This window comes from Manacus vitellinus, unplaced genomic scaffold, assembly GCF_001715985.3.
Source record: "Manacus vitellinus isolate BGI_N305 unplaced genomic scaffold, ASM171598v3 scaffold_22_pilon, whole genome shotgun sequence".
Lineage (NCBI taxonomy): Eukaryota > Metazoa > Chordata > Aves > Passeriformes > Pipridae > Manacus > Manacus vitellinus.
The window spans coordinates 4581447-4597704 of NW_021939632.1; the positions used below are offsets into that span (position 1 = coordinate 4581447).

The 16258-nt window shown below is 42.3% G+C and overlaps 1 protein-coding gene across 3 annotated transcripts in view; it reads left to right on the forward strand.

Annotated features, from left to right (window-relative positions):
• Positions 1-14583, forward strand: part of HSPBAP1 (HSPB1 associated protein 1) — a 37427-nt gene extending 22844 nt beyond the window's left edge. For 2 of the 3 annotated variants that reach the window (XM_018072699.2, XM_018072701.2), the window contains exons 5-8: positions 2466-2637; positions 9801-9884; positions 12792-12902; positions 13111-14583. In XM_018072699.2, the coding sequence (XP_017928188.1) occupies positions 2466-2637; positions 9801-9884; positions 12792-12902; positions 13111-13668 (925 nt within the window). In that variant the 3' untranslated portion in view covers positions 13669-14583. The remainder of the gene's footprint in view (positions 1-2465; positions 2638-9800; positions 9885-12791; positions 12903-13110) is intronic. The other variant, XM_018072700.2, reaches the window with a different exon arrangement.
• The last annotated feature ends 1675 nt before the right edge of the window (positions 14584-16258 follow it).

The window sequence follows — 16258 nt, forward strand, 5'->3', positions numbered from 1 at the left end:
TATTCTGACATTTTATAGAACAGTAGAATCACAGTGGTGGTGGTGTGATGAAGGTGCAGGATTGGAATTCAGGTGTGCTGGCTCCTAGCTGGGCAGTGCCACAGGTTGACTGGCTTTAAGGCTTCAGGGAAATGAATTCATCATCATCTTATCTCTAAGAAGGGTAACTCTGTTTAGCTCCCAGGTGGGTTTTCCTTCACATTTTTAAATGGCCCTGAAATCCTTGGGTGGATGTGCAGCAGAGACACTCCAGAAGCCTTCCTCAGCCTTGCACAGTGCTGCAGCCAGTCCTTGTACACTTCAGATCACATCAGTAAGCCTTGTGCATTGAAGTCCAGACACTTAAGTGTATTCAGGAGCCAGAAGTCTCACTGCGAACCATGAGATTTAAATGCCTAAATATCTTCTAAGGATCCCCCTAAATACTGGGTGTGCTAAATAAGTACAGTGATCTAGCAGACGTGATACCTGCCAAACCTCTTTGATCTCTACCTTTAGGTGTTGAACTCCAGCCAGCGTCCCAGCATCACGTAGCAGTTTTGTCTGCCTTCCCAAGACACTTCCTCCCCCTCTAGTAGAACAAAATCCTTGTTCCTCTCAGGGAAAGAAGTCTAAAGCCTTTGCACGGCCTGAAAAGACAAAGTTGTTTTCTTCTTCAAGAGCAAAGCTTTTAAATAGATTGCAAACTTCCACAAGCTTGTGAATCGTGTGCTCTTCTTCAGAGCAGAAAGATTCCCTTTTGAGACTCGCAAACAAGACAAGCTTTGTAAAAGAATATAAGCTTATGCTAAACTTAAATAGATTTGCCTTTGCAGGAAAGCCAGGGATGACTCCTTAGCCCTTTGTTGCTATCTTGAATTTCCTCCTTGCATCCCTCGGGCTTCTTAATATTTTGCTTCATGATATTGCTTTGTCATGAGCCTGCAGGATTAACCCTGAGCCTCCTAACCTAGTCATTCTCCACCCCTTCAGAGAATTTAGCTTGGAGGGCAAAATAAAGTTGCAGCAAGGCTTGAGTTTTAGAAGAACTGGTTTTGTGCTTGTGCCCAGCAATAGCTTTGGTAATTACCAAGAAATGTCGGCGGCCTATGGCACTTCCATCTGTGCTGGTCTCTCCAGTTCTGGCTATCCTGCTACTCCTATCTCTTCTGTTCCTGTCTCTTCTGGTTTTGTACCACTTAGTTGCTTTTCTCCTATTTTCAGATCCGTGACTTAGAACTGACAACCAGAAGCAGTAGACAAAAAGCAAGAAGTGAATACCAAGGAAAAGGAACAAAAAGAAAAGCTCTCGCTAGAGTCCAAAACAAAGAGGAGAGCTGCACAAGTTGTCCAGCTGGGCTATAAAGTGCTGCCTTTACCTTTCCATTGCTTGGTGTATGGGTCATGTTTGTCTGGCACCTCTTAAATGTAATAAATTCTCTCTTTGTGTATTCCTTCTGGTTTTTTCTATCACCTAAAGTACCACCATATAAAACTTCTGTTTCTAAATAACATATGTACCCACTAAGATATTTCATTTATAGTACCCATAAAACTGGCACCACCAGTTCTGGCATATTCTTTTTTTTTTCCCTTTGATCTGGCCTATGTAAGTGAAATAGAGACATTAACCCTTGAGAACAAGGTTTGTGCCTCAGCTCTGCTTGGTCCTGCACTGTGGTGCATTCACGTGCTTCTTTGGGCACATAGAGAGCAACCTGGCACATGAGTGTCCCCAGACAAGGAACAGAACAACCCTGTTGTGCTCCATCTGGGCATTTAGTCACATCAGTAAGTTCTTAAACCCAGTGGCCCACACAAGCCACATTTTCATCATATGGTACTAATAACACAAAAATACAGATGTTTCAGGATGCTTATGTCTATGGGTGTGTCTGGGTTTTATTTATGCCATCTTTGGCATGGGAGCATTAAGGTGATTTTTACTGAGAATGAAGGGTTTATGACTAACAGCGTCATAAGTACTCCAGGTGATGATAGGAAACAGAAGATCATGTCTGTACCCTTTTACTGTTGCCATCCTAAATGCACAATGCCCTCCTTTCAAAACAAACGTGGATTTTGAAAGCCATTCATTCACTGAACAAAAATACATTGTCTCTAACAAAACTATTTCCACTAGTTTATAGAGCAGATTTTAATTCTCTGAGCATCTGTAAATGCTGCATGTAAAAGGGAGGACAGAGAAACCAGATGGGAGAGCTTTTTTTAAAATTTTATGTTATCTGCCTTTTAGAAATAATTGGTGAGAAGCTGTAAATCTTTTCAGCTAAAAAATTAAAAAGTGGAATATTTTAAAAACACTTTCAGGAGACAGCCTGTAAGCACTGCCTGTGTTCTCACTGCGTAGGAGATTCACACAGCGAAGACAGATTTATGTTTTATTGAAAACCTTGCTACTGCCTTTAGTTCTTTGCTGTAAGTGACATGCACTGAATACATTTTTGTCTTCTCTCTATTTTCAGGAAGAGATGGCACCTCTTCCCACCTGGTGACACCAGTTTCCTTTATCCTACCAGGATCCCTTATGAGGAATCCAGCGTATTCAGCAAAGTCAACGTTGCCAACCCTGATCTGAAACACTTTCCCAAGTTTAGGAACTCAACAGCCCATGTCGTTACACTCAGTCCAGGACAGGTACCATTTACATACAAGCTTTACATTACTTTATATTCCTGTAAGTCATTTAACTGGCTAATTAAAGGCTAGAAAATCTTATCAAATTGACTGTGGAATTTCTCTCTTCCTTCACTCTGCACTCAGACTTGACACATTTCTCTCAGCACAGGAGTTTTCTTTGCTGACAGTTGTTTTACTAGACTTTTTTGTACAAAAACTGCAAACATTTGAAGAAGCAGTTGAATCAGCTGCCTGATTTCATCACAGTTCTTGCAACCACCTCCAATCTGTCTGCTTTAGAACTTTCTTGAACTCTGACACCAGTATTTTGCATAAAATGCATTTGATTAATGAGTATGTAGAGCTAGCAAAGGAGCTCATACTTCGGTAGTGAATAGCCTTCTCATGTTCCTTTAATAAATACTTCTGTGATACTTGCATTTAGAGCACACAGCATCCAGAGGTTTCATGGAGCTTTACAGGGATGTGAGGATATTATTAATCCTGTTTTACTGAGAAAGTTCAGTTATAAGTGCCTGGTTTACAGTTACACAGGCAGTCAGCAGCAGTGTGAGAGTAGGGCTCGGGACTCTTAATTCCTAGTCTCCTGCTGTAAGCAGTGTCCTTCGTTATTTAATCAACATGGTCTGTATTTGAGGTCTGAATTACCCTTTTTCATTTGTTCAGCCATGCGTGTCCTTGTAACACACTGCTGCACATCTCAAGCTGTCAGGCCTTTCCAGAGGAATTTTGCAATGTTTGTTGCTCCGACCGCTTCACACGGTGGAGCTGCCGCTTCCAGAGCCCTCTCACCATTCTCCTACCAGATGCTGTCACTTCTTCTGACCTGCCAGCTCAGCAACTTGTGTGTGTGTTCCCCTGTCCCTAGCTGGCAAACCCAGCTGCCTTCAACAATTTAAGGAATGGATTTTTGCTAATCCAGTTAATTTTGAGGAGGCAGACTGAGGAGTGCTCCCATAAACTGGTGAGATGGCAGGTTGAAGCAGGATAGTAGTTTCCAAGAAGAGGATGATACCTATGAACTGGGAAGTGTATGCTCTGCAATTGGTACAGATGCAAATGAGGAATCTGTGATCAACCTTCATTGTTTGCACTACATTAGCTCCTACTCATACTCCTAAAGCAAATGAGTAGTTTTGCATTCAGCACTTCATAAGGTTGCATCATTCAATAATTTAAAGCACAAAGAAAAAATTTTTGCTGTTGATAAAAATGCCACATTCATTCAGCAGTGCATTATCCCTGGTCCCCAACACTATTTCAATTTATAATCTCCTTTGCAATGATCAAGTGTGGTAGTGAACCTTTAATATGATCTTAATTTTAATTAGGCTTAAAGCAATTACAAATTAATCTTGCTAGGAATAAAGTTCTTGAGCCAGCTCAGTAATACAATTTGTCTGCATTTCCATGAAGGGAATACTTTTTGGATTTCAGGGTGGAGGGGGGAGTAATGTGGAAGCAATGATGGAGCAGTGAGGTATTGCCTTCATCCAGCATCTCATCCAGAAGCTTATGGGGCAGGTGGCTGGGGAGTGCTGCTGTTTGATGGAGAGAAAAGGAATGACCTAGAAGAACTCCTTTGTTAACAAGAGAGAGAATCCCTAAATAATAACAGTCTTGATATGTGTTCAACAGTGGTTTTCACACAGAAGTAATACAATTACTGCAGAATTTGTGGGCTGCCTTATTTTGTGCTAATATGTAGAATCTCCACTCATTCTCAGAGGGTAACACGGAACATTTTGGATTATTGTAACAATAAAGGGTTGAAAAAATAAAGACAAAGGTGTTCTTAGGTATTCAGGAGAGCAGCTGCATGTAGGGTGAGTGCAGCTTTGAATATCAAAAACTTAATGTGTCTAATGCCACCTTCTGGTCGGTTTTTGCTACAAGCCATTTTTCTACACCCGTTCTGCCTAAAAGCAGAATTCCTTCATATAACATTGTACCAATGCACAATGCATACTTCAGCTGCATCCTTTGTGCCCTTCCACTGTATTGTTCAGAGGCGAACCTCTGTTATGAATTTTGGTAGTTGTCTGAGACTTTAGGTTTTATAAGGTTTCATCCTGTACTTGACCTGTGGCTGTGGGCTACATTTCCACAGAGGTCTTACCACAATTTGTAGTTATACATTAGTGATCTGTTCTCAAACAACTTAGGAAAACAGTTAGATATCAAGCTTACTCAAATAGGCAGCTGAGTAGGTGAAGGGCTTGCAGCAGTACCTGACCATATCCACAAAGTTACAAGCTCAAGTTGTCTCACACAGATGGGGCTCCTTAGAAATATTTGAACCTGGTCACCTGTGGGGTGGTTGCAAGGCTCAGTGCAAAGTAGGGAGTTGAGTAAATTCTGCACCATTTCTGGTGACACCTTGATTCTTTTCACAAATATACAAATGCTGCCTAAAAGACCACAAATGGGGCAAAACATGTCTGTTCTAGAACCTTCCACCCCATGCTCTGGGACAAGTGTTAAGAGAGTTAGGGTAGGATCTGCCATCCTCAACTTAAACCCCATTCAGGACAGGTGCCCTATGTGCCATCAGTGGGAAGAACCCGGCACCTCTACAAGGTGATCTTAGACAATTACACTCCTGCAGGAACATTCATCTCATCTTGTCCTTCAGAACAGGCTATAAAAGGAGCCCTCCTGATGGAGAGCAAGCAGCTTGGACACTGGGCTCCCGTGAGCAACACCATTCCCTCTCACACTGCCCCAGACAGGAGCCCCTAAACTGTTTGCTGTTTAGAGGCAGCACTCAGCTCTCCTGTGTCCTGGCCCTGTGCCCCAGGTGCAGCCTAAAGCCAGAGGAGCTGCAGTGCAGAAGTGCAAGGAAAGGCCTGACTGAACTAGTCTTAGAGTCTCACTGAGTCTGAGAAGGATGCTCCCTTCCAGCCTTGAAAAATATTGTCACAATATGGGAAATACTGATTTTAGAAAAAGATCAGCGTTACTGCTTGCTGTCTCTCACTGTGCTCTGCTGCTAAGAAGCTCCCCTCCTCTGCTTTTGCTTATCTGCTTTCTTGAAAGTCTAAAGAAACACATCTTGAACTCAGTCTTTGTCCATAAATACAGTTGTCACTCAGTTCCTGCATATAGCTGCAAGGTTTTCTCTTTCTGTGCTCCTGCTGTGGCATCTAACACACCACAGGATCCTGCCCGGCAACCAGAGCTCCCAACAGCACAAATAAACCTCTGACTTCTAACCCAACACTGAGCAAGCAGAAATATTCATGAAGTCAGGAAGGGATTTCCCTGTGTGCCAGCTTTAAAGAAAAGAAGTGAGAACTTCAGATTGGGCTTAAAGTGGGGAACAGCAGTACAGTCTGAATAGCCAAGAAAAATATAATTGATACCAAAGAAAAAAGTGTTGTAGCAAGTCAAGAAATACAATAACTCAAACTTTTTAAAAGGCAGTGAAACATTCCAGCTCCAAGTAGACAAAATACTTTTAAAAGGTTATTTTAGTGAAGGAGGATTCAGAGAAGGAGGATCCACAGCATTATGCATAGTAGATGGTTGATAATTCTGTTTTGGGAAGGAATAAATAATTTTCATTTGGAAGACTACAAATGAAAGTCTCCCAAACTTTCATTTGGCCCCAAGTCACCCCATAGAGAAGGCAGTCAGCCAAACCCAACCCTGAGACACAAGAAGTATCATCTCCATCACAGAAGAAGCAGAAGAGTCCAGGAGCTGAATTTACACTGGGATTGGTGATAAAAACAGCACTCAGCCTGTAACACATAGGGAGAACCCCTTGAGTGCCCCAAAAGCCAGGCAATCCAAAGGTGAAACCTGCAAGTTCCTAACTCCTCACCATCTTCCCTGAGCTTCAGTCTCCTGCCAGGGTTGCCATGGACAAGGAATGGACTCCCTCTCTCTTCACTGCTTTTCCCAAGGGCTGTCCTCAACGTTTCTGACATCAGTGGCCCTTGGAGCTTAGTTTCAGTGTGTGGGAAGACACCAGCTCAGGAGAAAGGAGGGAGGCAGGGTAAGGAGCACCTTACTAGGACTAGGAGAGCCAGGCACCAGCAGGGACAGGGCATAGGCTAGGGTAGCAGCACTCGCACAGAGTCCCCAGGTGGTGCTTCCACAGAATTGACTGTACCTATTTTGTTTTTCATTGCCATGGTTACAGGCAGCTTTGGGATTTCCTTGGGGTCCCCCCATGGCCCTACATCTTTATCTTCCCATCACACTGGCTTCCTTTTCATGTGCATTTACCTAAATACCTTTTTCTAATGAGCAGAAATTTCTTGGTATAATATTTCACTTCAGGATATGCTCTCTTTTTGAAGCAATTCCACCTTTGCCCTACCTTTGCACTGTATCGAGTTAATCATGTCCACTGAGAATTCAAACCTGGTCTGTTCTCTGTGCTGTACAACTCTTCAGCATTGCTCCACTTGCTCTCCCAAGTATTCCCTTGGTTTCTCTCCTCCCATTACAGAATTTCTTTTTATCTTTTCTGGGATTTCTGTCCTACTTTGACTTCATTTTCTATATTTGCCTATCACTAGCCTAAATATTAGAATTATCTGATTGGTTGCTGTTTAGATCAGTATCTTCCCAGCCTGCAAAGTTAGATATGTTCTGTAGAAAGCAGGCTAGCACAAGATTATCTCTTAGCTTGGAATAGTTCTGTCTTGCTATTGCTCTTTACATTTTCCCTGTAAAACATTCACTGCATTTGTGTGTGTGTTATTTCACTGTGGTTTACTTTCACATTTCCTATTGGAATGTAGCTAAATCTCTGTCCCATATTCATAAACATATGGAAGTCTGCTTTATTTTATTGTAGGGTTGATAGAAGTGGTGGTGGTGGGTTTTTGTTTTCATTCTGTTGTGGGGTTTTTTTGCTTCTAATTTGCAAACCTAGAAGAATACTAGTTTGTAAAGGTAGAAGAATCCTACTGTACTTCTCTCTTTGCTGTTTTTTGTTTGTTTTGTTGGGGGTTTTTTGGTCTTTTGTTAGTTCTGCTTGCTTGCCAGATGTATTTTTTGGTTTTAATCACTTTTTTCCATTTCTTCATCTTCCTTAAAGTTTTAGTCCTTTTGCTTTTTGATAATTTCAGTTTTCTTCCTGCTATAAATCCTTATTTTAACATGCATAAGCTTGCCCAAAAATAAGAGGGAGAGCAAGTGTCTTTATGGAACCTCTTTTGCCTGTTTCAGTCACAGCTCTGTAGCTCTTCTATAAATTGCATCAGCAAACAGTGCCAGCTGCAGAAAGGCACAACTTCGCAGTTATTACCCTCAACCTGCTGGCAAGTAAAATCTGATCGGTCTCTAAAAGACCAAGTTCCTCTTATTAGATTTGAAAACACAGGACACGTTGGGGGAGTTGTATTTTCCTCCTGGCTGTACCTTCTCTTTCCAAAGAAATTCTGTACCTGATTCGCATGCCAGTCGTGTTGAGCCAGCACCTAATTTCCATCTTGTTTTTCTGACTGAAACATTCTTACAGTTCCCTTAATTTGTCTCTCGCTTGTTTTCCCTTGCTGCATAGTCACTCTGTTCCATACCCCAGTTCCCTGGTGTCTTCATCCACTTCTCCAGCATGTTGCAAAGCTCGCTTTTCCTACACAGATCTCGTAGGACGAATCCTGTTGTTGCAAACAGCCACTTGCAGGAGCTGGGCTTTCTTCTGCTGTAAAACAAAGTTTTCCAGGCCTCATCATTACACCCAGTCATTTGGAGGGCACCCAGATTCTTTAGCAGAGTTCAGTGTAAGATCCCTTATAGAGCAGATGAGTGTTTGGGGGAGGTTTCATGTGATTTTGCAGTCAGTGAAACGTAGGGCAACACTTCCTAACAGATAAACCCGTTGCTGCTAATGCAGCTGCACTTTTCATTTAGAGTGGATGTTTCTGTGATAAAAGCACAACTCTGAAACCTGTTCAATGTAGAAAACATGTTTTGGCTGCAGTCAAGTTTTCATACAGATGGCAGAAATAACAAATTAGTAATATTTTTAAAATAATGACCCTCCACTAACCGACTTCCTTCTCTGTTTTGTATGCTGTACCGGATTAAAGTACAATTTTCAAATGTTTTTGACCTTTAGAGAGCCACTGCTTTTTTGTTTGACTTAAATTGAAGCCTGTGGAGAACATTTTGTCATCTGGCCCAAAAATGACTCTGTTCTGAGTGTCCTGTAAGTGCAGGACTGGAGTCACAATCACTGTTTCCTATACAGACATTTTCTCATTAGCCGTGTTTTGATACAATGAAGCACAGGGGTATCTGGGTAGCAGAACATGCTTCTAAGTAATTTGTGTCTACCAAGAAAAAAAATTGTCTGCAATTCAGATACAGATCATTGCTTCGCTTTCCCCATTCTGAAGTGTATATTTTTGTCTGTCTCTGACCATTTTTATTCCTTGTCAAAAAATATCTTTTATGCTTTTCTTGATAGTGCCATGTTAATCTCATGTTCAGTAATCTGTAAAGCTTGTCCTCTATCATCAAAACAGCATCAATGGCTCATACCTTAGAAACCATGGGTTAGAATCAATTTTATGTCACAGCTATCATCCTGATGTAGTTATAAAGCTCTGATCTAAACTAGATTGTCCCAGAAATCATGGCACTTTCTTTTAAAAGCCTATCTACTAAAAGTGACAAATGTAATACTGGCGATTATTTACCAGAATTAAAGCTACATATTGTTAGTCACCCAGATGAGCATTAGGATATCTGCTTTTTGGGGAAACCAGCTGGCAGTCCTTCTAAAAGAACTGGAAATTCTGCTCAGTTGGAGAGTCTACAAAAGAATTCCTGCTTGGCTGAGACTTTCTCTAAAGCCCTGATCTACTGCTACTCCAGCTGCACCCCCTTTGTAGGGCTGGACTTTGCTTACCTACAGCAATTACAAGGTTACAGTCCTGCTCACGTGGGAAGGAGTTTGGATGAAAGGCAGCTCTGGATCACGTCCATTTCTTACACCACAGTATTGAAACAGTGGGAGGAGAGAGTGGGCATTTAAGTCCTGCGAAAAGGCGCTTTAGAAGAAATAAATAAATATTACTTCCCACTCTTATTTTCTTGCCTCATTCTGTCTCTGCATCCCACATGACCTATAATTAAAACACCTTATCTTTCTTCAGCCTTCCCTTAGTACCCTAATGTGATGTCTCCAATTCCAGGTCCTGCTCGTTCCAAGGCACTGGTGGCACTATGTGGAATCCATTGATCCTGTCACCGTCAGCATAAACTCTTGGATTGAACTGGTATTTTCCTTTTTATGTCATGGTGATGTAGCACTTCCATGTGTGCATGGCCTTCTGTCCCTTGCCTGCCAAGTTCAGCCCTATTGGGTGTGTTGTGTTCAGAGGCTGTGGAGGGAAGAACCCTTATGGATACATTTTTTTCCTGAAGAACCTTTCAGGGTTCCAGATCTGAAGACTCAGCTCAGCAGAAATCATATTTCCACAGCAACTTCACCTCAAGCACATGCTTACATGCAAAGCTAAATTAGAATTTAAATCAAATTAATGTGATAGGAAGGGGGTGGAAGAGGATTTTGGAATTTTCATTTCTCTGTGATAGTTTTGAATTGCCTGAAGTTGGATTTCCTCAAGTATTTAATTAATTTTCTTTTCCTCAGGCTCTGATTTTTCTTGCTTATCTTAACCAGTATGTATGTGATGGTTCCAAGGATATCATAGAACTGTAGAATTGTTTGGGTTGGAAGGGACCTTTAAAGGTCATCTAGTCCAGCCCCCCTGCAATGAGCAGGGACATCTTCCACTAGATCATCTCAATGCTCCAGAAGGTTTTCTGATTCAAATGACTTTATTATTAATCCTGGCTTAATATTACCAAAAAAAAAAAATCTTTTGAAATGGCCTGGGAAAGCTGCCTCACTAAAATACTCATTACCTTTTTTTCTACTTTAAAAAGTTATATTAGACTGGGAATCTGCAGGGAAAAGGAACACATACATTCAGCTGCTGTTCAAAGACCACATGATACATTTCTCATACCAGCATCAAACCAAGCATTGGCAGAGCAGAGGAACTCACTTGGGTGTTTCTCTCATGGAGAAATTTTCCAGATGAAACTATGTATTTAGCAAGGACAGCAGGCCCACAGCCCATACTTTCGTATGAGGTCTTTCGTAGCCCTAAGTACAGTCAGGTTGTGTCCAGTGCCAGAGAAAGCACCAACTATATATTGCAGAGCAGCCATTTAAGCCTGCCTTAAATTTGAGCAGCCCTTGAGGTAATACAGAGGAACTGGCTGTGTGCCCTGGGCTTGGAAAGACCCTGATGTCAATACACACTCTTGTACCCTGAGCTGTGCCTCACAAATTGTCCCTGCTGGAGAAGCAGGTCAGGATGGATCAGCTGTGCTCGGCTGGGAGCTCCCAGGTGCTGGGGTGGTGCCTTAGCTGTAGCATTTCTAGCTGTTCTTATGTGTTGCAAGGAAAAAAAAAATCAGTGGAGTTAAACTCCTTTCTGGTCATAAAGGTCTTGCAGAAGTCACCAAGATCCTGTTTGGTGACAGCAAGAGTGGGTAGTTGTGTGGGTGGCATCAGAAACAAAGGAGCGTTTGCTGGATCTTACTAATGACCAACACACAAGCTCCCCCTCCCCAGATATCAGAAGCTGCCATAAGCAAATGTAGCTATTTCAGCCCAGGTGAAAGTTTCTTACAGAAATTATCTGTACAGCTGATGATGGCAGCACTGTTTGTTAGGTGTTGGGCAGTCCATCTGTAAAAGTAAAGTGTGACATGGATGCTAAAAGACAGTACTGAGAACATTTCCATTACCAAAGTAAGCAGTTCTTGCTCGCAGCTGTTACCAGCTGCTTTCATATTGACAGCTGTGAATCACGCCAACAATTATAGTCCCAGTGAAACCATTAATTATATTGGCAAGAGTTTAGAGTAGAAATTTAATTTGTTTTCAGCTGGATGTGAGCTACTCAGAGTATTCCTTGCTTCCTAACATACTGTCATGCAATCAGTACAGCCCTGTTATTCAGCAGGCCAGGATGAATACCAGGAATGCAACACCTTAAATAATTTCCACATGTAGATACCAAAGTCTGTGTTTTGGGGGCTTGTTATATAAGGTCATTGATAAGCCAAGCATCTAAAGCCACAAAATGCCAACAACACTTTCCCCTGCTTCTATCCCAAAATCAGCTCAGGGTTCCAGGCTGAATTACTGCCTTCAGCACTCGTACTGGCAAGATGCATGTGCTTGATGTGTGCCCTGAAACCACAGACTGATCAGGGCTGTGGATTGACCAGGTCCAAAACTCCTATGTCTAAGCATCTCGATTAAAGCAAATTTATGTATCCACATCTAGGCACTTGTCATTGAATTAACCAGACCAACCATCTTGTTTGCAGAGTCTGCCATTTCCTTCCACACACCCTACCCTTCCATATACAAGAAACTCAAATGGGAAAGAAAGCTTAAAAAGATCTTATAAAGTTTTATTCTGCTATCCTAAATCAGCTAGTATCCAGCTGCCATAAGGGGGATGATAAAGTGAAGGCCTGAAAGAAACAGCCTGCTATTAACTTAGTTTTAGTTTTGCAGGAGAGCTTTCAGAGGAAAAATGTTTTTCCTTTTGCTGATGTTCAGAAGTGCAGAAGTATGTCAACTGCTGTTACATGATAAAATATTTCCTACATTTTCTTAAGACTCACTTTTTTGCCTCTGTAGCCCATAGATAGCTGCTGCCTTCCTGGAACATCCTGTGTGTTTTAAGTACTTAAATTAGACATAATATGTAGATACAAAAAATGTGCTATGTACTTCCATGGCCATTCTAGTCCTAAAGAGCTCTATAAATGCATGCATTAATTAAATGCTAACACTGTATTGTAATTTCAAACACCAGATTCAATTAACAGAACACTAATGAGGGAAAAGATTATACACACATACTAGAATCTGTTTTTTGCAAATCATAGTTCAGATGAGCCTGTGCTGTGACCTGTGTCGGGGCTGTACACAGGAGTAGGAGCGTCAAAAGTCTGAAAACTTTCATTGACTTTGCATACATGAGTAAGGCTTTCAAACTAAGGCCATTCATGTTCTTCCCAAGTCCTTTCAGCTTTCTGCACAGGCCCAAGAGCTAACCTATCTCCTAAAACTTTCTGTTTTCTTGAGGCAGGATGCAGATCATGAAGCCCGTGTAGAAGAGGCAATAACTCGAATGCTGGTATGTGCCATAAAATCAGCAGAAAATCCCAGTGATGGAGATCTCTGGCTAAATCCCACGGAGGTAAGCCCTCTATTGCTCCCATTATAGGAGCAATAACAAAGAACTACTGACATTTTGCTTAGCTCCCCTGAGTCCTTCTGCTGCCTGAGAAAAAGAATTTTAAATTCCATCCCTTCATGTAGCAAAAGTAATTCATGGAAAATAATCACGCAGCGCTGAATTGAAACATGGCTCCTTTTAACTGAGTGTATCCTGGGTGTTTTCTTAGGTTGAGGCAACATCCCATGAAATGAATCTTCAGTATCTGAATCAAGCAGTGTCTGCATATATCAAGTGTCAGAAGACAAGTGTGTCAGAGCAGGCACATTCCAGCAGCACTGGTGCAGAGCAAAGGACAGGTGCCTCATGCAAGAGGAAGAGGAGGGAAGTTGGCTGTGAGCCAGATGGCTGCAGATTACTAACCCATGGATTTGACTTTTCAACATCTAAAGCAGAAGAGCTGCAGAAAATACCTTTTGGGCCTCATCTGATTCAAGTTTTACCACAGGCTCAAGAAATGGGCTCGATGGGTGCAGTTGCAGTTGAAAGCGACGGTAGAGATCTTCCCTGTGAAAATGAAGGAGAACATATTGGAAAATTACACCGCAGGAGGAAGGAGCTGGTAATGAGTAATGACTGTGAAATGCCTGCACATCAAATGGATTCAGACAGCAGTCCTTGCACCTCACAAACAGCCCTTTCTACCAATGATTTGCTGGACTGTTTGGTTAATCCGCATGTCATCAATTTAGTGGCTCGGCTGCTGTTGGAGAGAACAGGGGTTTAACGCTGGAGTGTTTTATCATTTCTGAAACAAAGAAGTCAAACAGCAGCCTTGTTCTGGTGTTAAAGCTCTGTAATAATTGAATGTTTCGTTTCAAATAATTCTTAGGTACAGATAGACGCAGTTAATGGCTAAGTGGCAGGTTGAAGTTATGATGAAAGAAGAATAACTGCTTAGTGATGGCTGGGAAGAGAAAGGTGTGTTTAGTCAGAGAACTGCTCAGTGTTATGAGCAAAACAGTGTACACAGCTACACTCCCACCATGCTGTGTTGAGGGGATCTTTACAGTGTTCTGCAGCTCTGAGCTGTGAAAAACATGTGGTTTGAAGACAGACAATAGGAGGGAGTGCTGGGACATTGCTACATAGCAGAGGGGGACCAAGAGTGGGAGCAGATAGACTGACTGACTGTAGACTGCAGTCCTTGACCACATTTAAAGTAAAATGGTCAGTAAGTGATCAGTTGATCACATCAGAAATAATAAATTCAAATAAACCTAAACCTCAGCCAAGAGACAGTGCACTCACTAATGCATCTACTTCCTCCCTTCCACAAAATAACCTCAGTTTTGTCACAAACCTCTAGGTTGGAGTGAGACAGAAGCTCTTAACAAGAAAGAGGCCTTCAGCTAGTTCAGAAACTCTTGAGGCTGGGAGACAAAAGGCCATTGGGAAGTTACTGTTGTTATTTATTTAAAGCCAGATGTACACTGTTCCCCGTCTCTAAGGAACAAAGTAAAGCAGCTATGACTTTCTGTCTCTGTTCTACTCTTTACCATAACAATAAAAATGTAGTAATTTTTTTTCATTTCATTGTAAGTGGTTGCTGGGCAAGACTATCCTTTCTTCAAAGTAAAACAGTCCTTGGATTTGTTTTTGAAGGCTGGGCCACTCTGATTAAAAAGTTTGGAACTTGAAATATAGGCAAGAAGGTGGGTTAGCACTGAAGCTGTGCGTGGACACTTGTCAAAAAACGGGGAAGAGAGCTGGTGGCATCTTCGGGGATGCTCTCACCTCCTCTGGTTTCTATTTGAAGTGGCAACTGAGAGTAACATTTGCTTTAGTCTCAGTTTCAGAGGGTTTCTTCAGGGACAGTTCCTGTTAAATATTTGCTTTCAAAACTTCTCTTTGCTCATGTCTGCTAGTACCTACAAACCAGTTTCTATTATCAACCTGTTTCCACATTTATAGCCCTGCACCACCAGCCCTGTGGCTGGTATTTCCTTTGTCCAATGTCTGTTCCCTACTGAATACACGAAGCTAGTGCTGTTTTCACAAAGATCAACTTCCAGCAATTTATAGTTGAAAAATCGTGATGGCAAAGGTGCTTCCTCTCTGCTTTTATTCAGATTGCATGTTGGCAGGGCCTTGATGGATGATGGTAAGTGCTCTAGATATGCACCAATAGATCAGAAATTCGGGAAGCCTTGCCATTTCAAAAATCTCCCCAAAAACCTAATACTCTTGGAAGAGGATTAAGTTGAAAAGGCTCAAAGGTTCAGCCTTTAACAAGCACAGAAACCTTATCCTGATGGAAACAGAGTTGTACATGTAGTTTGCTGGAGACCTTGGCTTTGAAAAGTGGCTCTGAGTTAGTAGAAGGGGCCATATCAGCTCTTTGACCCAGAAATGTGCAATTTCCCATGTCCTGCTCTACCCTCATAATTGGGCTCAGACCCTGATAACACCTATGTATCAGCCTCAAGAGCAACCTGCTGGCAAGATACAGTTCTCAGTGACACGTGAGGAAATCCACTGTTCTTATTTCATGTTACTGCACCAAAGTGTTTCAGTGGGGTTGCACAACTGCAGCCAGACCAGAATTTAATAAACAGCCTTGATACAGTTCATGTTTTTGTGTTGGTACCGCTGTGCCAAAAGGATTAAAAATTAGTTAGGAAACATCTTAGTTGCATCTGCTGCCTTTGGTGATTCACCAGGCTCACAGGGGGCAGATCTGTGGAATAGGGGAACCCATTCCTCAGCAGAGCTGGGTTTGGCAATAGCCTGATCTTGTCCTGCTGCTGGGCTTATCTTTCCTAGGCTGACCAGAGGGGCCAGGACCAGGTGGAGAGCAGTGCTGCCGGGAGCACTTGCACTGGGGAGGAGAGGTTGCAAATGCTTCATTTTAATTCACTCAGCAAAAATAATCTTGCAATAAAAAAAGCTTTTATGTCTAGAACAGATAGAGGTGGGGGAGGAAAAGCACAGGCAGTAAAGTGGAGGAGGTGGATGGCAGCACCATCTTCCAGTCCCCACAGTGTGAGCTTCCTTAGCTTAAGCTTTCCTCCCAACACACAGATCATCTTAACATACCCCCACGATATCCACACTGAACATTCCTCCCCTTGTATTACAAATGACTGTCCTTGGAGAGGCTCAGTGAACATGTCTGAGGTCTCTGTAGGACTTGCCTTCGGTGCCTGTGCCAGAGGACCCATCTTGGGCCCAGTGTAGGAGCAGCTGTTCTCACAAGGCTGAGTGCCTGTTTTCAGAGTCACATTCCTCACCACTCTAATCAAATCCTCCTTGTCTGGGGAGAGTCACAGTTTATGCCTGTCTGGGTGCAGCCCGTGATTTAAGGGCCAGGCTGT